The sequence below is a fragment of the Onychomys torridus genome, chromosome 23, assembly GCF_903995425.1.
Source record: "Onychomys torridus chromosome 23, mOncTor1.1, whole genome shotgun sequence".
Taxonomy (NCBI): Eukaryota; Metazoa; Chordata; class Mammalia; order Rodentia; family Cricetidae; genus Onychomys; species Onychomys torridus.
This window is the reverse complement of record NC_050465.1, coordinates 59,093,078-59,117,553: the sequence shown is the minus strand read 5'-3', so window position 1 is coordinate 59,117,553 and position 24,476 is coordinate 59,093,078. Positions and strand designations below refer to the sequence as shown.

Sequence of the window (24,476 nt, the reverse complement as noted above, 5' to 3'; positions counted from 1 at the left end):
CCTCTGTCCGGTTACCCACCAATGACCCCTGCACCGTCTCCCAGCAGCTCTAGAATTCAACCGCTTGGAGGGGACCATGCCACCTCATTCCCAGGATACCATCTATCTGACTGCCTGTCCTAAGAGCCGTTCCCAGTATTTCTGGACCATTAGCTACTGTCTCCTGTCCCACAAAGGTACCTGGGCACTCAGCAGAGATTTGGGGCCCGGGAAGGGGAGAAGGGAAGAGGTGAATTGTGAGATACAGCCCTACAGGCATGCTCAGTTCAAGAAAAGCTGGCCCAGAGGATGAGGGCAGGATGGACTGTGCCTTTGGGATCTGATGTGTGTAACTGTGCCTGTTCCTGAGATATTATCCATACATGTGTCCCTGAGCTGTGGCAACTTGACAAGAGTCAGCAAATATGCTGCCTTCTACTGAGATCACAGGCAAATCCTGAGTCAAGCTTCAGCTCTCTCCTCCATAAGATGGAGTTGTTATTGTCCCCTGTGCCAGCTGGAAGTTCCTGGAACAGGCATCAGAAGAATAGTCACCCAATGGGATTGGATTCTGACTCTCCCACGTTTACTGGCAGTGTGGTACTACCTAAATCTGCCTCACCTTCCCCATCAATAAAAGGGAGGCGATCACGGACTGTAGGCCACAAAAAAGAATAAAGTGATAACATATGCCGCCGCACTGATGGGCATTGAAAGCGCGACACTAAGTGAAAGAAGCCAGTCAGAAAAAACCAAGCCCTGGATGATTCCCTGTTTGAAACATCCAGAATAGATAGAACACACAGCCAGAGAATAGGTTAGTGGTAGCTGGAGGTGGGGCAGGCCTAGACGGGGAGTGTCGGCTAGTTGGAACTGAGGTTTTAAGGGGACAGTAGAAACAGAACTTAGTGGTGATGGTTGCCTGCCTGTGAATATATAAAGCCCACCGAACTGTACGTGTCAAAGTGTAGTTCTTAACAGTCTATGAATTGTGCTTTGCTGCAACAAGTTTGAAAATCAATGGTGGTACAAGTGAAGTGCCAGGATGTGTGTTAAAACAAAGCAGTGCCTGGCACACAGAAAGTCTTAGACAAAGGCTGGCTGCCGTCGGAAATGTGCTCAAGACTGAAGGTCAGCCGCTGCTTCTGACCAGGGTTCTGCACCCACCCCCAGGGGAGCTAAAACCCCTCTACTCTCCCCCAGACAGTGTGGTTGGAGAAAGGCAGGAGCTGTGCCAAGTCTCTCTGGTAGCTGTGTTTCCTTTACTCTCCATCCTGGATATCTGCTCCATGGGCAGTGCCGAGGGCATCACCCGGAAGCACCTCTGGCACCTCTTCAACCTCGACGTGCTCAATAGTTACTTGGCCCGAGACCCAACCTTCAGCGAGCTCACCTACAAAGTGCCCACCCGGCACAGGTAAGCTAGACTTGGGGGCAGGCAGGAAATACGGGAGATGTCCACAGTCCACCTACCAACACTCTGACACCAGGCCTTCCCCCTGGAAACTGAGAGGGGGTGCGGGTGGGGGAGCAAATTCTTGTCTATTCCTAGAGGAACCTGGGAAGGCAAGGACTAAGGAGCTACCTCACTGACCCTGAGTTCCAGACTTTTTGCTTTGTACCTGGGGGTGGGACCCAAGGTGAGAGCTCTGACATGTCTCCATCGCTTTGCACTGAGTCATTTCTCTGCCTCTCACAGCATGAGCCATACACCTCCGATCTTCACACCTCTAAAACTGGACTTCAATTTTGGAGCAGCGCCATTTAATGCCCCACCTTCAGTGGTCCTCCTGATGCTGAAGAACAGTGGACTGGTGTCCTTGGACTGGTATGGCTGGGCAGAGGGTCTGAGGACAGAGCCCTGTAGGCCCGGAGTAGGGAACAGCCACTTTCTGGGGTTTCCCGGGAAAGCTGGGGTCTGCCAGTGGGTCTCCCAGTGGCAGGGTAAGGGGGGCCTGGAGGAGACTGTGGTTACCCACGGCACTTGGGGGATGTCACTGGCTGCAGCTGGCTGGGCTCTGGGCAGTGTACAGTTCCTGGAAACTGGTTACAGCTATATCAGTAACTGAAGGAATGCTACAGAGCAGGCACTGTGTTTTTCCAGCCTTCAATCCTGGATCTTTACGGTCCTGTGAAAAAGCCCTCTCTAGGCTTGTTCAAAAGACAGGACCTGAGGGGCAATGGACTAAGGACTCAGTCAAAGATGCCCAGCTGGTTAGAGGCAGAACCAGGTTCAAATCCAGATGTACCAACTCCAGGGCGCCTGCCTACCCCAGTTAGTCAGCAAGAAGGCTTCAAGTAGCTTCTGTACATCAGGACTGTCTAGGCACCCGGCTGCCTGCCAGATCCCCAGTTCAGGGGCTGGGATCAAATGGAGGCAAATTTAGGTTAGCATGGAGGACAAGCATCTGCTGCCACAGAGGAGCCTGCCACTGGAGGGCATGACTGAGCAAAGTGGAGGCTGACCACAAAACGGAGTCACCTCGCAGGTCAGGTCACCGGAAGCCAGGCTTAATGACCTGAACCTGCCAAGCTCACTCTTCTGTTCTTCTGCCCTCTCATCAGAGCCCAGAACTCATGCCCAGCAAGCTTCCTGTTTCCACGCCAGGCTTGTTCACATTCCTAGCATGAGTATGCTTAGGTTTCTTAGTAAATGTCTATTTACAGACCTTCAGTTCTGGTTGCCTAATGAGAAGTATAAAAGAAGGGTCTTTGTCTGGATCAGGCTGAGGGAGATGAGACCCAGCCTGAGGGTGCTGAGAAGGTGAGGGAGGGAGAAGACACAAGCAGGGGCGTCTGGTCAGAACCTGCTGGCCTGAGCAGAGGATCTCTTAGAGGATCGTAGGATGAAGGAAGGGTCTCTGTACTGATAGGCGTATAAAGGTTACCCCTAAACTCCGACTGCCTCACACCTTCCCGGTGTTGAGATGGAGAAGTTGGCTCATTAGGTGGCAACTGACAGGAAAAAGCAGGGTTGGGAGTAACTGGAAAGCTTGATGGTTGGGGAGGCCCAGAGCCTGCCTTGAGCTTCAGATTTGATACTGACTGGGCCCCCCCTAAGCAGGCCAGGAGCCAGTATCTGTAGAGCTCAGGGCTTGACCTGTGTCCTGGGATATTTTGGTGGACGTGGGCATGTATGTGTAGGAGCAACTCAGCTCACACTCGCTGTGGAGAAGGCCCAGAAGTTTGGCAAGCGGGGCAGGAAAGACCCAGGTGGAGAGTTCACTGGACTGGATTCTCTCAGCAGGAGATCCAAAGTACAGGAAGCTGGCATGCTTCTTCCAGAGTTCAAGTGGCCCGACTCTTCTGTGCTTTTTGTGCTGTGGTTCATTTCAATTTCTCAGAAGATTCTTTTTGCAAACTCTAGCGTTTCTCTGCTACACTCATAAAGAATAGATGGAATCTTGGATTCCTCCCAGGACAAGTGGTGCAAGGAGAGTGTGGAGTTGGCCTGGAGATGAGGGTAGGCAGGACAGAGGGAGACCCCAAGTTGAGAAGGAGGGTCAGAGAGCCATGAAGCTGCCTTTCCCCCTCAACCATTTTCCTCCTGACACTTCCACTGTGTTTGACTCTGGGCTATGGTTGCATAGTACCTCGTATCCAAGTGGACCGCCTCAAAGACGCCAAGTACACAGCTTAACCTTTGTCCACGGTGTGCTTTGATTTCACCGCCTAAATTTGTCCCAGGTGCTTCCTAAAATTAAGCTTCAGGTCGATCCTGAGAATAGAAATACGGACCAGGCCAGTCCCTGCCCTCTGAGTGTTAACAGGAACCCAGGGTAGAATGGCCTCCCAGGACCCCAGGATGGGGTAGTGTCCCGAGAAGGAGGGAGATAGGATACTCACAGGGGTCACTGCGCACATTTGGCAGGGTGGTGGTGAGATCTAAAGACTTTCGGGAGGGCTGAGTGTGTAGTGGCTCACTCAGTAATGGAGTGCTTGCCTAGCATGTACAGAGCCCTGGGTTCCATCCCTGGCATGATGAGGAGAAAGAGGAAGAGGAGGAGGAGGAGGAGGAGGGTAGTGTTTTTAAGAAGTTGAGAAAAGGAGGACCTTGAATGCAGCTGGAGGTAGAGGCAGAGGCAGGACATGAAGGGCCTGGAGTCTTCCTCTAGAGAGTTTGAACTTGTGACTTGTTAAGTGACGGAGGAGATGGGCGCTGCAGAAGGGGAAGGTCCAGGGCATGATGGATTATTTGGGTGTGGCTCTCCTCCAGATGTGGGAGAAAGCATGCACATTAGAACAAGTTAGGGTGCTGAGTGGTAGTGGCGTATGCCTTTAATCCCAGCACTGGAGAGGCAGAGTTCGGGGCCAGCCTGGTCTACTGAGCAAGTTCCAGGACAGCCAAGGCTACACAAAGAAAAGAGAAACCCTGTCTCAAAAAAACAAAATTAATTAATTAATTAATTAATTAATTAATTAATTAAAAATAAAGAAAAGAAAAAGCCAGGGAAGAGGCCGTGAAATCATTTCATCAGGAGAGCAGCTGAGTGACTGTGTGTAAAGGAGATGCAGAAACTTCCCAGAGCATCTGGAAAGAGCCAGAGCTCCCACTCTGCCCTTGGTCAGCATCCCCCAAATAAAAGCACAGAAGCAGCACTCACCTGCAGTCAGAACCTTCCTCCTCAGGCTCATGCCCATGCTGGGACAGCCAGGGCTTGGGAGTGCGCTCAGCTCTCAGCCTTTGCACCACAGGCAGAGAGTTGGATGCTTTGCAGAGTGATTCTTTTGGTTTTTGTATAGTGAAGGCACAATACTATTCAGATTTCAGTCAGCATTCTAACAGCAATATCCCTTCCAGAATGTGCTCTGTGAAGGAAGAACATACATAGTGGAGTACATATAGATCTAGTACATTCTTTTGCTTAAAGTTATTAGGCCTCCCCTTTACGGGAAGATTTTGTTCCCAATAAAAAGAACCCAAAATGTTTTTCTCTTTTTGCCACTCCAAAGAAAGTTTCATGTATATAAATATAAGTGTGTGGGGCTGAGGAGATGGTTCAGTTGATGTATAAGCATGAAGTCCTGAGTTTGGAATCCCAGAACCCATGTTAGGCCAGCCACGGCAGCACATGTCTGTAACTCCCATGTTCTTGTGTCAAGATGGGACGTGGAGACAGAAGAGTCATTCCTGGGAGCTTGTGGGCCGCTAGTCTGACACCCATGATGGTAAAGAAAGCCTGTCTCAAACAAGATGGAAGGCAAGGACTGATACCCAGAGTTGCCCTCTGACCAAATGCATGCTATGGCAATGTGCACCCACACGCACACACATGTACACATATGACATACACACATACACACACACACACACACACACACACACAAATATTTTTAGATGTTCAATATGTGTTGGTATATTTTCATGTCTGCATTTTAGTCACACATGTGGATTCCTTAAAGCAGGATTTCTTGGTCAAAGAACACATATGTGTTTGGTCTTAGTAGATGCTGCCAAATGCTTTCCAAGAGGTAGCAGAACTTCCCTCTCACTCCACCGTTTGGGGATGTCTGCTCTTTCTGAACTTTACCAGCGCTGTGTGCATCTGCTTTTCAAATTTCCCACGTGAGAGGAACCCAGACAGACCCCCCTCATGAATTTGGAGTTTAGTACCCTGACTCCTGGGAGGCTTGTTGGCTCTTCTGCCTTCTCTTTCTGGGTACTCTCTGTTCAATCTCTGGCCCAGTTTGTGGCTGGGGCCAATTCCCTTCGTCTCTCTGAGAGAATCCTATCAAATGGTGGCCTTGGGACCCTTTGTCTCCAGTTTTGCAGCTGGCTGGATGGCAGTATCTATTTTGCTACAGTGTGAGGCCTTGCAGGGTGTGGGCGATTCTCTTCATGCTCTTGCTTGCTTCCTGATCACCAGCCCTCTGGGAACCTGTTCTCTAGCCTGTGTCCAAGCTAGCCTCAACACCCTCCTTCTCAGGGCCCCGGGTGGTACTGCCAGCATTGCCAGGGGTCGCAAATGGCCCCTTCCTGAGACCTGATGTGTAAGCAAAGTCTGTCACCATCCCACCAGCTGGCTCCCCAAATAGCCACACAGAGACTTATTATTAATATTACAAATGCTCAGCTGATACCTCAGGCTTGTTACTAACTAGCTCTTACAACTTAAATTAACCCATATTTCTTATCTAGGCACTAACGAATGGCAGTACCTTTTTCCAGCAAGGCATATTCATCTCCTGCTTCCCCTGCCTCTGGCTCCCCATGACTCCACCCTTCTTCCCCGTGCTCTCTTTTCACGCTCTCTTTTTGTCCACGGGTCCCACCTAATCTCTACCTGCCTGGCTATTGGCCATTTAGCTCCTTTATTAAACCAATGAGAAGAACAAATATTCACAGAGTACAAAATGATTGTTCCACAGCACTTATGGAAGAAGGACCAGTGGCCAGCCCTAAGTGGCTCTCCTATACAAGTGACTCCCTTGGCTCCTGGCTCCCAAAATGAGCGTCCCAGTCTTCGCTTTGCTTTACTCATTCTGGGTCTGCACCTGTGTCTAGTTAGTGTTTGTTTGTTTGCTTGTTTGTTTGTAGACAGTGTCCTAGTCACTGTTCTATTGCAGTGACGAAACACCGTGTCCAAAACAACTGTTATAAAAAGAAGCATTTAACTGGCTGCTTGCTTACAATTTTAGAGTTAGCCCGTGATCATTATGGCAGGGAGCAGACCAGCATGGTAGTAGTAGCAGCTAAGAGAAGTAGCTAAGAGCTCACATCCTGATCTGAAGGCAGCAGGCAGGGAAAGAGTGAGGCTGGGCCTGGCACCCCCAGTGACACATCTTCTCCAACATGGCCACACCTCTTAATCCTTCCCAAACAGTTCCACTAACAGGGGCCCAAGCTCTCAAACATACAAGGAGCCATTCTCATTTAAACAACCACAGAGGGTCTCATTCTTCAACCTAGACTAGTCTGGAGCTCACTGTGCAGACCTAATTGACTTTGACTTTCAGCCATCTTCCTGACCATTCACCCAAGTGCTAGTCCTACAGGTGTGCACCCCTGTTATGAAAGGAGAATCCGCCTAGCTACATTTGCTCACCAGAACCTTGGACCAGCTTATGAAACGGGGGGGGGGGGGGGGGTGCAAGGTGCAGGAGGTGTGGTGAAAACCCCTCTGTCTGCCTGTCTCTCTGACTGACCTACCTTTTGCATGGCTTCACTCCTCTCGCTTGCTTTCTCCAGGGCCTTCCTCTTTCCAAGCGACCAGCAGCTGGACCTGGATCTGTGGGTGGAGCAAGCAGAGCTTAACAGCGCTGAGCTCCACCAAATGCGTGCAGAGGATAACTGCCTCTTCTCCATCAACCCCAAGTCAGGGAGCCTGAGCCCTGGGCAGGAGCAGATGGTGGAGTTCAAATACAGGTGCTCCGCACCCCATACCCTGCCCTTCCTTCCAGGAGATCCCTAGCTCTGACTTTTCTCTGTATGACTCCAGACAATCCCCCCTGGGAAGCCATCCCCAGCAGTGAAAGTCCACGCATTTTCTGCCTCATCGCAACTGAGCGGTGGTTGTCTGGCTCAAAGCACACTTGTTTTCCCACTCAGAGAAGACTCCAGAACTCACTGTCCAACTTGTCTCCTCCTTTCAGCCACTTGTTCATTGGCACTGACCACCTCTCCGTGCTCTTCAAGGTGTCCCATGGACGGGAGATCCTGGTGAGACCTGACACCCTTGTCCTCCTGGGGACTGGCTATGGGAGCTCTTTGGACATCCAAGAGAGGAGCAGGAAGTGTTGCCCCCTGGGGACCTAGGGCCGGTATCTCGGCTGGGCATGCCAGTTCTCAAAGGGCAGTGTGCCACTCATGGGCTCTTCATTTCCAGCTACACTTCATTGGTGTGACAGTAAGGCCGGAGCAGAAATATGTGCACTTCACCTCTACCAGCCACCAGTTCATTCCTGTCCCCATTGGGGACACACTGCCCCCGCGCCAGGTCAGTAGTCTGTGTGATCCTGTCACCAAGAGGACTGAGTATGGATCTCTGGGTGTCTGTGTCTATCTTGACAAGATGAAAGACACTGTCCCACATGGGACAACTGGGGAGATATAAGGCCAAGTCTTCAGATACTAAAGCACTTTGCCAGGCTCCATTCCCATGCAAAAGTATTGTTCCCTTGTTAGCAAAAGGGTCTTCCAGCTTCTCAGATCCTGGACCACACAAAGATGTTTTATATCATTTGTGCTGTGTTCCAGTGTTGACCTACACATTCAACTAGAATTACTGCAAATCTGCCCCTACACAGAAAGTACACAAATAATGTCTTCTGAATATCACTCTGTCCTATGTTTTAAGTGCTAGCTAAGGCCCAATTAGTTCATTTAGACCTGTTTGCCAGGAGGTGTCAGCCACAGCTTGGAAAGCATTGATCTTAGAAGCTCCTCTTTCCAGAGAGCTGAGATAAGAATATGAATCTCCAGAAGTCGTAAACTTCTTTTGTATGTGTATGTATGTGTACATGTTTGTGCATGTGTGTGTGGAGGTCAGAGCTCTTTTTTAAAAAACCATTCTCCACCAACCAAGCTGGCTTGAGAATACCTGTGTTCACCTCTGGCCTCCACATGTGTGTGCAAACATGCATACATGCACCCAAATGAGAGGGGCGGGGGGGGAGAGATGGGAATTCCAAAATGAAGGCCAGGTGAGATCCAAGATTTGGTGGTGTCTGGTGCATCCCTGCATTCCTAGCTCATATACCACTGGCCATGGGTTCTAAACCATAAATTAGGCATGCATTTTCTCCTGTGGAGAGGGGTCTTAAATCTAATCAGAAAATATTTGGCTGCCCACAGAACATTTATATCACTATTGTGCCCATGGACATATCTTTGCCATGCTGGTCCTTATTGTAGTTTGCAGGTTCACGGTTAGGTAGACTGTTGATTTCCTCTGAGCAGCCTACATTGCAACTCCCCATACTATGGAAGCCATGCCAGCAAGAAGGAGGGCTCTGCCAGTACCAACTTGATCTCTGCCCTGGATATGAGGTTTCAGCCAATGAACTTGAGTATAGAGTAGGCACAAATACTCAGCCTAAAGCCCTGGATCTGGAGATCAATGAGATGGATCAAAGTCAACATACTCAGGAGAGAGTGCTGAGAAAAAGGTCCAGGACCAAACCCTGGTGAACTCTTTGTTTTTATCTGGTTTTCATTCTTAGCTCTTAAAAAAAAAAGGATTAGAGGAGAACAGATCTGGTTTTTTCTCCAAGACATCCTTTGGGGGCGTTCTTTGGTTCTTCAGAACCCTTCCCCACTCTCTTTAAGCAGGACTTCCTCTAATAGCAGACATGGAAAGTGGCAGTCTTCATGGTGGACAAGACTGAAAGTCTTAGACAATAAAGTGTTTGGATGGTATATAGGCATATGTAGACATTTCCTCAAATCCCAACATGAAGGACACTCATATCGGGGCCTTTTATAAACTTGGCAAGCGTAAATTGAGGGCAAATGAAGTAAGCTGCTGTTGTTTTCCAAAAAGAATTGCTGGTATCCTAAAATGTTAGAGACTGAATAGCCAAGTATCAGGCCAGAGGGGGAAAATGACTGGGGGGGGTGGGGTGGAGCCCAGAGACCTTCAGTTTTTTTGTGAAGATGACCTGCCCTCCCCAAACAGACAGAGTCCTAGGCTCTCCGCTCTGCAGTCTTGAGCCAGTTGACTATCTCCCCATTTCTGCCCTTGCAGATTTATGAGCTATACAATGGTGGCTCAGTGCCCGTGACATATGAGGTCCAGGTCAGCGTTCTGTCACAGGTTCAAGAGAAAAATTTTGACCATCCAATTTTCTGCTGCCTAAACCCCAAAGGGGAAATCCAGCCAGGTACTACTGCTCGGACCCTGTGGATCTTCTCACCCATCGAGGCCAAGACCTACACAGTGAGCAGTGGCCTGGACGGTGTTGGGAATGGTTGGGGTTGGCGTTGTGACTTCTTCACTGTACCCTGATTTCACCGGTCCCTTTCCCACCTCTGTAACTTCCCAGGTGGATGTACCCATACACATCCTCGGATGGAACTCAGCTGTCATCCACTTCCAAGGAGTGGGATACGACCCCTATGTCATGGGTGACACAGCCCCTTTCCACAACATATCCTCGTGGGACAACAGTTCCATATGTTCTAGGCTGATGGTGCCTGGACAGGTGGGAGAAAGGGGGCTTGGAATGCCTGATGCAGTGGAGTCAAGGGTAGCCAGGATCAAGGGCTGGGGAGGCTAGGGAGAAAAAGAATACAGGTTAAGGAGGGATAGAGGGTGAGACTTGGAATCAGCCTGGTTCCAGCTTCGAAGAGCACCAGCTCTTCAAGAGTCTGGCCCTGTCAGCTGACATCTAGTATCCTTGGTATACTAGACATAGTATGTGTGTACGGTGTATAGTATGCTTCGGACACTGCCCCTGCTTCAGCACCCTTGATCCCAGCCTTTTTTGTAAGCATAGGGCTAAGGAATATAGCAAGATGTATAAAGAAATCTTCCTATTCTAGGTACTGTCTTCATATAGAACAGTCCCTCTCTTGGGTTCAGGTAGATTTTTCTCAAGATATTAGTGGTCACTAATACTACCTTTAATCCACATGCTTCTTATTGTTGGGCAGCCTACATCTAACCACACACTTATTCAATTATTTTTCCATCTACCCTTTGACCCTCATACCACTTACTAATGTCTGTATCCTTCTATACAACCATCTATCCATGGACCCACCCATCAAATCACTGCACACTTGCCCACTTTTCTGTTAAGAGCCCCATTAGACCCCTAATTCAGGATGGACCCTGGAAACCCTGGGAATGCAGCAGGCTTCAGGGTGAGGCTTTGGGCAGTTATCCTAGCTCTGCATGTGAGAGGAATTTGGAGAGTTGTCTGTGCCCCCTGAACCTTCCTAACACACCCAACACAAGAGAACATCAAATGTACCTACCGCACAGGGCCACCGCGAGGGTCAGATGTGTGGAAAGCGAACATACTAACAGCCCAGTGGGCAATGCACAGGAACTGGTAGTGTTTCTGCAGTTTCTTCTTCACGCCCCCGAAGTTGATGCTGTGCTGTCTTCACCAACAGAATATCTTCCTGTCCCAGTCCCACATCTCCCTGGGAAACATCCCTGTGCAGAGCAAATGTAGCCGCCTGCTCTTCCTCAACAACGTCTCCAAAAATGAAACAATTGTCTTCACCTGGAAGCCAAGGCCCTTAGATTTTGGAGAGGTTAGAGTCCATTTGCTCCACTAAGGTCAGAACTTAGGGCAAGGCTCCAGACTCATTCTGCGCTGTCGCACACCGTCTCATCCTATCCTGTCACGTTCCATCGCGCCCTTTCTCATCTCTTGCTACCCCGCCAGCCCCACCCCATCTTCTTCTATCCCATTCCCTCTTGGCCTATTCCATCCCATCCCACCTCGTCCATTCTTTCTCATCCCATCCCATCTTGTACCACCTTGCCTCCTTCTATCCTCTTTCCCCAAATCCACAGACCCCTTCCCTAAATCAACAGGTGTCTGTGAGCCCCATGGAAGGAGAAGTGACTCCCGAACAGGCAGCCCCAATCCTGGTGACCCTAAAGGCCTCAGTTCATGCCAGCTTCTACAGTGTGGACCTGATATGTAAGGTAGGGACCAGCTTCAGAGAGAAACAAGGGGGGTGGGGTGGGAGGGGGTTGAGACACAGCTCCCAAATATGAGCTAGAGGAGGGTTCTGAGGTCTCCAAACCCCCAGGGAAAGGCAGGAGCCAACTCTTGGAAGGGCCCAAGGTAAGCTCTAGCTGAGGGCCTGCAGATCTAGGCCTTCTCTTGCCCTGTGCTGGTCTCAGGTTTACCGGCAGGAACTCATGCATCAGTACCACAAGGAGTTACAGGAATGGCAGGAGGAGAAGGCACGGCAGGAGGTGGAGTTCACCATCACAGATAAGAAAGTCAAGGTGAGGAGAGCTGAACGGGCCTCACATTCCCAGACCCCACCGGCCTCAGCAGAAGAGACAGAAGTGACAGCCTGGGGTAGCCCTCCATGTGAAACTGGCCAATCTGCCCTAAGAGACTAGATTCTACTCACTAGACTCAGGATAGCAGCTCCACAGCTGTCCTGAGCCACCCAGTGTGAGGAAGGCTGGCTGGCCATTGCCTGCTTCACACAGAAGGATTTTGTGAGTGCCTGCTGTGTGCAGAGTGCTGGGAAGACAAAGGGAACGACACAGGGCTCACCGATGGACGCTGTGGCCTGGTGGCTTTAGGTACAGGCTCTGGAGAGAGCCTTAGGTTTGACTCTTGGCTTTGACCTTTGCTAACTGTGTGGTTAAGCCACTTAACCTCTCAATCCCTTAACTGCAAAATGAAAATAACGTGAGGGAGGGATTTTCTTCTAGATAACCCACAGGTGAGAGACAGGTAAGGCCAGATTGGCCCTGAGTTGTTAATAGACAGCGCTGAGTGACTGAATGATGGGAATTCTTTGTAGCATTTGTCCCCCTTTTGTGTATAAAATATGGGGATTTGGGCATTCAGCTTTTTAAACAGGGAGTTGAACTCTTCCTATCTCTGTCTCTTAAGTGCTTCCATGAGGCACCACACTCAGTCAACAACAAATGTTTTAAAATACATTCTAATGCTAGCGAAATATCCACCATGGAGCTACTGCTGTCAACATTACACACACACACACACACACACACACACACACACACACACACACACACGGTGTGCCTATAGTCAAGCCTAGTGTCCGGAGACCATTTCCACAGCACAGGCTGCTATGCTTCTGCAGGGAGACCAACAGGAAACATAGAACGCCTTAGTTCCTCCTAATTTTCTTACCTTCCTCCACTCATGTTCCTATCTCTCAATTTCCTCTGCGACCACCACATAGAACTCTGAGAAGCATCTGCTCCCCTGAAGCTTGGGCCCCTGTGAACACAGATCTTATAAGGACGCACGACTGCTTTCTAACTGGCTTCAGAATGTAGGTTGTTTCCTTGTCTCTCTGAGTCTCAAAGACCCAGGGTACCAAGGGCAAAGCACCCTCAGGGCCCGCCTCCCTACATCTGATCACAGGTCCTTCTCCAGCCTTCACTTGACTAAACAGATTTTCCCTTGCGTGTTCCCAGGCGGCACTTACCTAGGGAAGGTTCGAGAAAGGAGTAGCACTGGGCAGTGGGCAAAAACCCAGAGGGAAGCCAGGTCTGGTTATACAGAGAGAGATGGAAGTGGACCTACATGGGGCTGTCACATCCTAAACTGGGATCTCTCTTACAGAGGAGAGAATATTGCACAGCCTGTGAACCTGTGAAGAAATATAAGGTAAGCCAGAGAGCCCCATGCCACTCTTGGGGTAACTGAGAAAAGGTCCTCGTCTGCCCTCAGAGATCCTCTCAAGCCCTGAGCCAGCCTCCTAGAAGGGAGGGAGGAAAGTACTAGCAGCAAGTCCACAGTCCCAGGGAACTCGGCCAGGGGACCCACCAGCTGCGGGAGTGGCGCTGTCCTACCACCTATGCCTGCCTCTTCCTAAAGACACTGCCTCCCATCACAAACCAACCATCTCTCAGCCGGCCTGCCAGCTGGAACCTGAAGCTGGTGAAGGAGGAGACATCGTGGCCACGTCCTCAACCACCTGTGCCAGGCCTGCTCTGTCTAGGCCTCACTGCGAGGGCCCATGCCATTGACTTCTACCTGGCCAACTTCTTCTCAGAGTTTCCCTGCCACTTCCTGTACCGGTGAACTCTTGGGAAAGCATGGGCTGCCTTCCTCTCATCAGAGTCCTCTCTCCCATTGTAGAGCAGTGGAGTCCACACTCAACCTTTAGGAAGGTTTGACGCAAGAGCGGAGGCAGTCATAGGGCGCCATCATTGCTGCTTAGGTCCCTTGGGTTGGTTGGTTGGTTAGTCGCTTGGTTGGTTTGTAGTTTTTTGAAACAGAGTTTCTCTGTGTAACAGCCCTGGCTGGAGCGCACTTTGTAGACCAGGCTGGCCTCGATGCTTAAGTCATTTGGAAGAGGGTAATAAAGAGGCCCCTGAGAAATCCACCAAGGCTTCCCACTCTCCTCTTTTGCCATCTTGGAGCCTCTGGGTCCTGCTCTAACCTAAGGGTTGGGTGTGGCCCTCTTAGGACAGCAACTACATTGTGTTAAGGCTGGGACTGTGGCCAGCATACTTATGTCCTTACCATGGCTTGTGCCCCGCTGCTACAGCATAGTAGTTTTCCAAGTCCACTCAGAATATCCTGGTCTACTCCAGGGAGCTGCCAAAGAAGAAATCCTCCAGGGAAGAGCCGAAACCTTTTGAGGAAGAACTCCCTGAAAAGGAGAGTCCTATCTCGAGGCAGAAGAAGCAGCTTCTGGTTGACTGTCTCACCACCATCATCAGGTACCAACTGCTCTGTGCCCCTTCATCCTCACCCTCCCATCTCTCCAGCTGCGTTGGAGAAAGCTTCGGAAACTCCAATACTCCTCTATCTGAGGAAAAGAGAATTCCTTTGCAAGATCCCTCTCCTGGAGGATCCTTGGGACAGAACAGGTCTAATAGAGCTGGTTAGACAGACCTCCAGAGCTGAGTCCTGGTGATTTCCCTTTCTACAGCTGGTCCTGATGTATCTAGAGCCAGTTCCCTATGACGTCGGGAGCCCTGCTCTTTATCTGTGTCATTGTGACTTGCTGGCTCTGCCTGCCTCACATCCTGTTCACTTCTAAGTCTACAGGGATCAAAGATGCCTTGTTCCAAGGGCTTTCCTTCCAGACCTAGCCCTTGATAGTAAAAACAGTAGCCAGAACTGTCCCTTAGGAAGCAGGGGAGCCAGCCAACATTGTACTAGCTGAAAGCCTTTTTGTTATATCCCATCTCTTCCTTTTTTTTTCTTCCTGCCTAGGGGCCTACTGGAAGACAAGAATTTCCACGAGGCTGTGGACCAAAGCCTGGTGGAGCAGGTTCCTTACTTCTGCCAGTTCTGGAACGAGCAGTCAGCCAGGTTCCTGGCCCAGAAGAGCAGCTTGTACTTAATGCCCATCCTGTCCCTTCCCTCCAGCTGCTTTGAGGATGAAAAAGACAAAGACGAGGACAAATATGGCTATGGAAAGAATGCAGGGGAAGGTGATGAGGATGATGAAGAGGAAGAGGAAGAAGAGGAGGAGGCAGAAGAAGAGGAAGAGGAGGAGAGAGAAGAGGAGGAACTGAGCAAGGAGGAGATGGAGGAGGAGATAGACAAGGAAGTCAAGTTGACCTGGTCAGAGATTAAGGCCACCACACAGCCACAGCCCTCCGAGTCCCAGCAGTCCCCGCAGTGGCATTGGCAGCAGGATCTGAAAATCGTCATCAAGGAAGAGCAAGAGAAGGACGAGAAGGAGGCCATTGGAAGGTGAGCCACTGGGACCACAGGAGAACTGGGAAGAGCCTTACACCGAGGCTGGCCCCAACCTGGGTGAGACGCTCTTCCTAACTCGGGTCCCAGGGGAGTGTAAGGTTTGGGTGGGAGGATTTTCCAAAGAGCGGACCCCAGTTTTACAGAGCATGTGATACCGGATTGGTAGCATTTACCAGCACAGTGCTGCTACCGGGTGGTAGTCTCTAAAGTCTCTTCAATAGACTGGGGGGGGCCAGCAGACAAGTTCCACTTTCCTGATACCACTTTCCCCTGGGACTTTTTGGGGGGCAGTTTCTTCTGTCCCTTGGGATTCCTTGGCCCCACACAGCCACTTCTGCATCCTCTTCCCACTACCATCCCCCAAACCTGGCTCTGCAGTAGCAACTGCCAGGTTTGATTCTTAGCCACACACCTTAGCATCTGTGACGCTGCAACAGGATGCCCCCCATAGTGTTAGGGCTGGGGGGTAGGGGTTCCAATGGGAATCTGAGCAGAGCCCACCGCATGGCACACTTGCATGCCGTTAAATGGAAAAGCGGCTTGTAGATCTGTATGCAACCTGGCTAACAAGAGCAACCCCCTCCTCCCAGGCTCCCCGCCTTTGCCAACCTGCAGGAGGCGATACTAGAGAACATGATCCAGAACATACTGGTGGAGGCAAGCCGTGGAGAAGTGGTACTCACTTCCAGGCCCCGCATCATTGCCCTGCCACCAGTCAGCGTGCACAGGTCTCTTGGGGTTATACTCATTGCCTGGAGGGGAGCAAGACAGGAGACACATTCAGATGTGGTTGGAAGCCTCACGTCATTCCTACCCTTGGCTTTCTGTTTTGCAGGACAGACACCCTGTTGCCCATGCAACAAGGAGAATTAATCTGCCCAGAGATACAGCTCCCTACTGACTGTTTGCTGGTGCCATCATCCAGCCCCTCTTACATGCCTGTCTAATTTCCCCCCTGGTCCCCTCTTTATCGTCCTGCTAGTAAAACATTTAGCACCCCTCTCCCCATATAATTGGATTTTATTTCCCCCTGCCTGGAGAAAGACGTATGTTGAGATGTGTGGAAGGAAGGGGAGAGCCGCTGGTGTGGACTGTAGAGACCTGCCATACCTTTAGAAATGAGAGGATGCGTTTCCCCTGGGCTGGTAATAGTGCTGGATACTTGCAGAGAGCTGCTGGACTTAGTCTGGCCAGTGGAAGGCATTTCAGGAGGGGCACAGCTGGTCTTTGCTACAGTGGAAAACAAAGAACCCCAGTGCTAGGCCTGGTGGGCTAAACAGGTGGCCACGGAGGCTGGATGGACACTCCTTTCCACATCTGTTCACCAACACCTCCAGGACCAGCCTGGTTCCCTGACATCTGCTAAGAGGATAAGAAGAGGCCGGGCAGTGGCGGCGCACGCCTTTAGTCCCAGCACTCGGGAGACAGAGGCAGGAGGATCTCTGTGAGTTCAAGGCCAGCCTGGTCTACAGAGCTAATTCCAGAACAATCCATCAGAGCTACATAAAGAAAGCCTGTCATCTAAAAACCAAACCAAAACCAAAATAAACAAACAAAAAAGGTTAAGAAGTAGGGGAAACTGAGGTACGCAATAGCAGCAGGCACTTTTGGAAGCCACGGTTTAAGGGGCTACAGGCGCTGCTAAATGACCTCCATTACTCAGACCCAGAGATGGTCTGCCTTCACTAGGACGTCGGCCTCTGTTTTTTCCCTAAGCCCGGCCCGGCAGCCTCTTGTCCTCTGCTCCTCCCTGAGCTCAGAGGCAGGTGGGTGGAAAAGTGACATCTGGTGTTGTTCCAGAGGCGCTCAGGTCCCCGGCACCCTCCCTGCGTTCCACTCCCCCCCCCCAACCCCCACCCCGGGCCGCCAAGGCCTCTGCAGAAGCTTGGTCTCTGAGCCAGGGCGGGGGAGGGGGACGCTCCGCCTCCATGAGTCAATATTTGCCCCGAGCAAACGGGCGCCCGGACAGTGTGTGTGTGTGTGTGTGTGTGTGTGTGTGTGTGTAGGGGCGGGGACTGAACTGGCAGTATAAGAGTGCTCTGAACCCAGGCTTGGGCACAGGCTCCCGGGCGTGAGCTGGGGACGAAGCCAAGCCTGGCTGGTTTGGGCGGAGGGGCAGGAAAGCTGCGGAGGAGGGTGGCCGGGGAGGGAGGGGCGGGCCAGGTGTGCACCTGTGGCGTCCGTCCGCCGCTGCAGCCGACGTGTCAGCTACACCGGTGCGCAGGGGAGAGCGGCGGCCAGCTAGCGGAGCGTGGTGTGGCGCCGCGCTCGAGGAAGATCGCCCACGAGACATCGCCGACGACCGACCGCCGCCAGGCCCCCGGGTCCTCCGCTCCGGCCCCGCGACGAGCCCCTCGCACAAACCGGACCTGAGCGTTTTGTTCGTTCGGCTCGCGTGAGGCCGGGGCGGCTCCACAGCAGCCCCGGGGCCGGCCCGATCGCCACGCAAGCAAGCACCTGCCCGCCGCCGCCGCCGCCGCCGCCGCCACCGCCACCATATGGGTCGCAGAGACTGCGCGCACCGTGCCCGGGGGACATCCGGCTCCCAGCAGGCCCCGCCTGCCCTGCCCGCAGACTCTGAGCTGCCAGGCACAGCTCGCTGCAGGGTAATGCGGGCTGAGCAGGCTCCAGCGGGGTGGCTGGAGTGGGCCGAGGTCCAGAACAGATCCCCTTCTGAAGGTGGAAACTGGGATTCTAGCCCCGCTCGGTCGGGGCGAATTCTGTGGCCTTGGGCAAGTGTTTTCCCAGCCTCTTGATTGTCGCATTTGCAAAAAAAAAAAAAGAGGCAGCGTTGTTTCTCACAAGAGTGAGGGCCTCCGCCAACCTCTTTAACCTGGTTCCTGGGCTCCGAGCATTCTGGTGAATCCCTTTAACCTAAGAGTCGGTGCCAGAGCTGTGAGGTGTAGAAAACCCGGGTATCGTGAGCTGAAGACTTCTGTGTCGACTCAAATCTACCCTTCCATGCTGCCGCTGCCACCCCAAAATTTCACTTCTACCACCTCCTGGGTCCGTTTTTCAGTCCAATCAAATCTGAGATCAGCAGACACCAAAGAGGACAAACGCAGGGTCTGCAGACACAGGACAGAGCTCACCACCTTTCTCAAACCCCATAAATCTTGTATTCTCTGCATCCCAGTCCCACAGGCTAGTCTGAGTGAGTCTAGGTAAGCGCTCAGCCCAGCCAGAGTTCCGCCATGGATCATTAGTCACAACCCAGACCTGGGATGGGCCACCTCCATTTCAGTTACTTAAAATGCTGTGACCTGGCCTGCAAGAAGGGGATTGTCTTACACTCTGGCAGAGGAACTCAGCCTGAGAGCTCCGCAGAGGGGGAAGAGGCTAGGCCACAGAAGAGTGAGTCTATCCTCTGGTTCCAGGTGCCTTCCACTCCCGCTTCTGAGAATGTGTGGTGACAAAGGCCAGGCATAGGTTAGATAAAACCAGCTGTAGGATGACAGAAAAAGCATCCTCACCCAGCAGCCAGGAACCCTTGGCTGGTTTCCCATGCGGGTCAAGGAGCAATGGTGGAGAGTGGTACCCCACACACCAAGACAGAAGCAATGCCAGGAAGATGGGAAACCAGGGCCATAGTTCAAATGTCCCCACAAGTGCTGTCTTGTCCCATGCGCCACCACTGGCACTGCTGCCCAGGAGCCCCACAGGATCTGCTGAGCTCCTGAGGGATGATTTTAAAGTGGCTCTGATGAGGGGAGGCTGGGCTCTTGCCTGAGCTAGCCCCAAGGCCAGGCTAGATCCACATGTCCCCAGATGGGTATACGTAATCCCCATCCTGGCCTCCTGGACCAGGTTCACCCTTGGCACAGTCCTTCTCCCTTGCCCTCACTGGCACGGATCGAAATTACCCTTCAGCAGCCTGGATCGCCTTCTGTGTCTTTGACATCACACTCTTCCCCTCCCCAACGATGGCATGGAGCTAGCGCTCCTTGGGCCTTCTAGACCTTGAGTCTGCACAATGGAGGTCCCTCCCTGGAGTGGTCCCCAGGGCATATTAAAAACAGCCCTTGGAGGTAGGGTGACAAAAAAGAGACCACACAGTGGGCTGAGGATCTGGCCTGGTGACAGACATTACCACCCACCCCTTCCTAAAGCCACCTTCCCCATATCCCCACCCCCTACCCATTTCCAAGATTCACTTTTCCAGGCCACTGCGGGGCATCTGGCCTCTCCTCTGGGTCCCTCCCCTTCAGACCGAGGTGGAGTCTGACAAGCCTGCAGGTGCTGGGATGGAAGGAGGGGGTACACAGCAGCTGGTGTGCGGGCTGCCCCTCCCCCTTCCTGCTCGAAGCCAGAGCCTGCTTCCTGTCTTCCCTGTCAGCACTCCGGCTTGGGGGGAGGGAACAGGTAGGGAGGGAGGGAGTGAGAAGGGACAGATGAGTTGCCCTGGGGGGGTAGGAGGTGGGGGAGATGTTGAGACCCAGAAACAACGAGGAGAAATGGCCAAAGGGGTGGGCTGAGGAAGAAGAGGCCTGAGAACAGGGGCCAAAGGCAGAGGGAGAGTGTAGCTCAGAGCCAAGTCAGGTCAGAACCAGAGGGGAGTACTCAGGCAGGGAAGGGAGACACAGAGACAGACAGACAGACAGACAGACAGACAGACAGACTCTTATGGAAGAGCTAAGATGGAGACTTCAGGGAGGAGAGGAGTAAGAGGTCCAGTGGATAGAGGTAGAAACTGGTGGAGGGGGAAGATGGTGTGAAGAGAGGGTGGAGTGTCGAAATGGCCCCAAGGCGGGGACAGAGGCCAGGGCTGGTAGGAGGAACACTCTCCTCCTATTAAAAGCCAGAAGATGGAAAGGGACAAGGCTCACATGTGCTGTCCCTGAACAGTGACAGGCAGGATTCCATCTTTCCCTGTCGGGTCACTGTGGAGCAACGGCCCTGCCCCCAACCCACCCTGATGCATCTGGCTCAGCCTCCTCAGGGGAACTTCTGGGCTTGGAGGCTTCTTGGGGGGTCTGCCATGAGAATGGAGAGACTTGGGAGTGGGGGCTCACATCCAGGTGCTAATCCCTATCCTGCGAGGTTGGTACCAGAGCCTTGGTGACCTTCTTGGAGATTAATCCCCATGGAGACGCAGCTCACCCCCTCACTCTGGCTAGGCCAGGTGGGTAGCTGGTGGGGCAGGTGGGGCAAGCCAGGGGCAGTGTGGGAAGGGAAGAGAGTCTTCAGATGTGGCAGGACCAAGGCCTCCTCCAACAGCCAGCTTAATTTACAGGTAAAAAAACTGAGGCCCCTAAGCAAGGGATGGGGTTGGGGAAGGGCTGGCAAAGGCCACTTATGGAGTCAAGAAAAGCAGAGGAAACAAGGGTCAGGTCTTCAGTTCTACTTTCCACCCTCTTTTCCCTTGACAGCATAGGCCTGAGCAAGAATTGGGGGACTTGGAACATATCCCCTGACCTGTCAAACTTGTGTTAGCAGAGTCGCTCCAGGAGATGGAAAGTGAAAGTCCTCCTGTGAAGTGCTCTCCTGGCTTCTAGAACCAGGGTCAGGTTGGAAAAGGAGGTTAATGATCCCAGGGCTGTCCTTGCTGCATTGACCCCCTCCCAATCCAACCCCAGAGGAAGTGGGGAAAACCCGGAGACAAAGACATTCATAACCTGAAAATACACCAGCAGCAACCGCTATCATCTGTTGAGTATGTATTGCAGGGTGGTTCTATGTTTTACATACATTTAAATCCCCACAACAGTCAAGACAATGATTCCCATTTTACAGAGGAGAAAATGGAAGGGTAAAGTGCAGACTAGATGGCTTTTGAACAGTAGAGCTAGAATTTGACCTCAGGTAGTAACATGGCTCCAGAGCCCAGCTAGCCTCTGACCTTTGTGATCACAGCTAAATAGTTAAGATGACGACTTTCTGGGTTACTGCAGAGGGGGCATTGTGTGCATGTCAAAGCACATGAGGGTGTGCTCCAGTGTGAGCCCTCCCCCATGCTTGGGACATAAATGACTGAACAAGCATTTTCCCACAAATGGATAGATGCTGAGGTGTCCATTGAGTCCCAGGACAGGGCAATTCACATATCAAGTTGTGGTGGGATCATGCCCACATACCTGTCACTGAGGATGACTCTACCTCCACCTGACTGTGAACCTATGTGCACGTATCCTCTCCCTGACGTCCTAGAAGAGTCTTGTGGCCTTGTGTTGAAATTGGTTCATGGAGGTGAAAGCCGCCTCTCACCTCTTTGGATGGAGATCAGTTCTCCAGCCCTACTGAGGGACAGATAAACTAGGGTGGGATAATGAGTCTATGTGGGTGGGGCTCCCATCTGTGTGATGAACTGGGTTTGTCTCACATTGACTTATCTCTGTCTCCTGGGAGACAAGGCTTGTACAGCCCCAGGGAAGGAGCTCATCAGCCTGTTCCAGACCTGAAGTGGGCGGGCACTGGAAGAGCTAGGAGGCTGCAGAGGACAGGCTGGCAATGGGACTGGGGTAGATGAGGGCACCACTCACAAAATTTGCATTTTTCAGTCCCCAAGGCCCTGGATAATTTCCCTGTGAAATGAGGGGAAGAGGTGGGTCAGGCCACCTTGAGGGAAGGACATTAGCCACCAGTAGCTCTAAACTGTCCAGCAGTACAGAGAAACAGGCTTCTTCATGGATTAAGACTCCATGTAGGGGCAATGCCCTCTCCCTAGGCATTCTCTGGATCTTGACTGAGATGGAGTTGTGAATGGGAACTCAGGATTGTGTCTGGGCACTTATCTGCAGAGTCCACAAGGTCCCACATGGGATGGAGATTTTGGGTGGAGAGTGAGCTCCTTATGGACGCAGTCAAGCTCAAGCCTGAAGGTTCCTTGTGGATCCAAGGGTCAACATGGAATGGGTATTTTCTTAAAATCATGGGGAGGGGGTAGACAGAACAGGAGTGGTGATGTGGATATGTGTGTGCCAAAGGTCCCTATATGAGATGATCACCTCAGTGGGGTCAGAGAGCCTTGTGAGATCTCCAAGTGATTTGGGGGTATAGAGCTGAGGTTGCTGGGTTTCTGGTTTGTTTTTGGGTTTTTTTTTTTGGTTTTTTTTCCTGACTGTTCCCTGCATGTCAAATCTGTGGATGTAGAGGAGGTAGAAGGGATGGTACTAAGCTGGCAAACAAAGCCACCTGGGCATCCATCCTTCAGGAAGCTCTAAGCTCAACCAATCTGGGAAAACAAACAGGAACAGCTGCTGGGGGTAGGAGGGGGCAAGAGGGGGAGACCAGGGGCCGGAGCTGGACCAGACCACTGGGGATGGGAGGATAATGGAAGGCATCTACAGCACAGCATCCCTCATGGTTTTATTCTGGCCCCATCAGGGTGCAGGGGCTGCCTGGGAGCCTCCTGGTCTCTCTCAGTGATATCTTCCCTTTCTCATTCTCTGAGGCTTGGGGGACACGGGACCTCAGTTGCTGTGGGTGGCAGAAGCAGGTGGTGGTGGTGACAGATGTGCCATTTAGCTGACTGCGGATAGAACTAAAAATTATGGATGTGTGGTGCAGCCTTTACATTTTCCTGATGAGGAAACCCCAGGGCAGACCAGGGTGTGTGTGTGTGTGTGTGTGTGTGTGTGTGTCTGGCTGCTGCCAAGAGAACGTCCAACTGGAAAGGGTAGACTTCTCATAGAAATCACCACTCCCAAAACCAGGATACCCCTAATTCTAAGGAGGAGTTCATCTTCCCTCTGTCTCTCTCCAAACCCTGGAGGGAACATCTCTGAGGACTACTAACCAACACATGGACAGGAAGCTGCCCCGACCCCAGCCAGCCCCAGCTCCTGCTAAACATAACAAACAGTCTTGGAGGAGCTAACACATGGGCACGGTCACCAACAGCACAGACATACAGCCTGCAATCATCACCATAGCCCCTCCTAAGCAACCTGACCCCCCCCCCCCCACACACACACACCCAGGTCGGGCTTTCTGGCCAATGCAGACTGGCCCCTAGTGGCCACCTCTAGAATTGTCCTATGGAAGGAAAAAGATCTTTTATGATTATTTTATTATATTTTTTCTTTTCTCAAGCCTCACTTCTTGCCGCAGCCAGGACTTGTGACGCAGAGCAGGAGCGAGAATACTAAGTGTTCAGGAGTAGCTGCTGCCCTACATGGAGTCAGGACTTTTCCCTCACGGTCTGGGAAAAATCACAGCCCTTGTATATTTGTCTAGCCCTCTCTAGGGAAGAGTCAAGAGGCTGGGCAGTAATTCTGGCTCCACCCTCAATCAAACCTAGTCAGGCTTATCCTATTTTCCACCCACGTTCTCCTGGCTTGGACTATAGCCTCAACTCAAGTTCATGTATGTGACTCCCGCTGCCTCCCTCCTCCCCCAGAAGCTCAGAACTCCAGAAATGGGATTAGCAGGAAGGGTAAACCATCATCCCCACACCACTGGAGACATTCTTGTACACTCCTTCCCCAGGGGCATTTGGCCCACAATTGGCCATCTTATTAATTCACTCCAGTTTTATTGAATTCCTGCTCCGTATCATGCTAGGATTGAGGATGATAACTAAGGGACATGGCAAACATAGTTCCTACCCATCTGTGTGGGGCTTACAGTCTGGTAAAGGAGGCGCCGGTGCCTTCATGGACTAAGAGGAGGGTATCTTCAGACTGGCAAACGCTAGAGAGAAAATAGACGTGATGAGTGGTAAGTGTGCCGTGACTAGTATCACCCCCAAAGTGCCCCCAAAGTGTCAGAGGAGCTACATGCCGAGAGTGTGTGGTTAAGACACTCCAGGGAATTCAAAGGGCAAATGTAAAGGTTCTGGGCCTCGAACAGGCTTGGCAGGTTAGGTGAAAGAAGGCGCCTTAAATCAGCTTCCAGGAGTTGGGGTGAGAGGACAAAACTCCTGGATTTGCTTAACTCTGAAACTGGCCAGTGGCAAATTTGCACAAAGCCCCGCACCAGGTTGAGTTTCAATTTCCACATTTTGTGTGCAAACCAAACCCACCAGGCTGCCGATGAGTTTATAAGGGAGGAGCTTGGTAAACAGGAGTAGCAAAATAGTTCCCTCCACCCCCCACCTCTCCTGCTGGGATAGGCTCTCACCCTTAAAGAGCACTTGCATTACAGATCTGCAAGAAACCCTAGTTGACAGCTAACGGTGAGGCGATCCTGCACCTACCTCCCTGGGGCTCTAAGTCTTT

At 51.8% G+C, this 24,476-nt stretch overlaps 1 protein-coding gene across 3 annotated transcripts in view; it reads left to right on the top strand.

The window, feature by feature from the left end:
• The window catches only part of Cfap65 (cilia and flagella associated protein 65), a 33,260-nt gene extending 16,995 nt beyond the window's left edge, over positions 1-16,265 (top strand). For 2 of the 3 annotated variants that reach the window (XM_036173377.1, XM_036173378.1), the window contains exons 18-34: positions 48-176; positions 1,183-1,396; positions 1,679-1,807; positions 7,169-7,345; positions 7,573-7,639; positions 7,806-7,916; positions 9,666-9,857; positions 9,964-10,122; positions 11,042-11,185; positions 11,472-11,585; positions 11,787-11,894; positions 13,222-13,266; positions 13,477-13,679; positions 14,199-14,327; positions 14,827-15,312; positions 15,909-16,046; positions 16,154-16,265. In XM_036173377.1, coding sequence (XP_036029270.1) covers positions 48-176; positions 1,183-1,396; positions 1,679-1,807; positions 7,169-7,345; positions 7,573-7,639; positions 7,806-7,916; positions 9,666-9,857; positions 9,964-10,122; positions 11,042-11,185; positions 11,472-11,585; positions 11,787-11,894; positions 13,222-13,266; positions 13,477-13,679; positions 14,199-14,327; positions 14,827-15,312; positions 15,909-16,046; positions 16,154-16,265 — 2,657 coding nt within the window. Of the gene's footprint in view, positions 1-47; positions 177-1,182; positions 1,397-1,678; positions 1,808-7,168; positions 7,346-7,572; positions 7,640-7,805; positions 7,917-9,665; positions 9,858-9,963; positions 10,123-11,041; positions 11,211-11,471; positions 11,586-11,786; positions 11,895-13,221; positions 13,267-13,476; positions 13,680-14,198; positions 14,328-14,826; positions 15,313-15,908; positions 16,047-16,153 lie in introns of those variants that run through there. The other variant, XM_036173376.1, reaches the window with a different exon arrangement.
• The last annotated feature ends 8,211 nt before the right edge of the window (positions 16,266-24,476 follow it).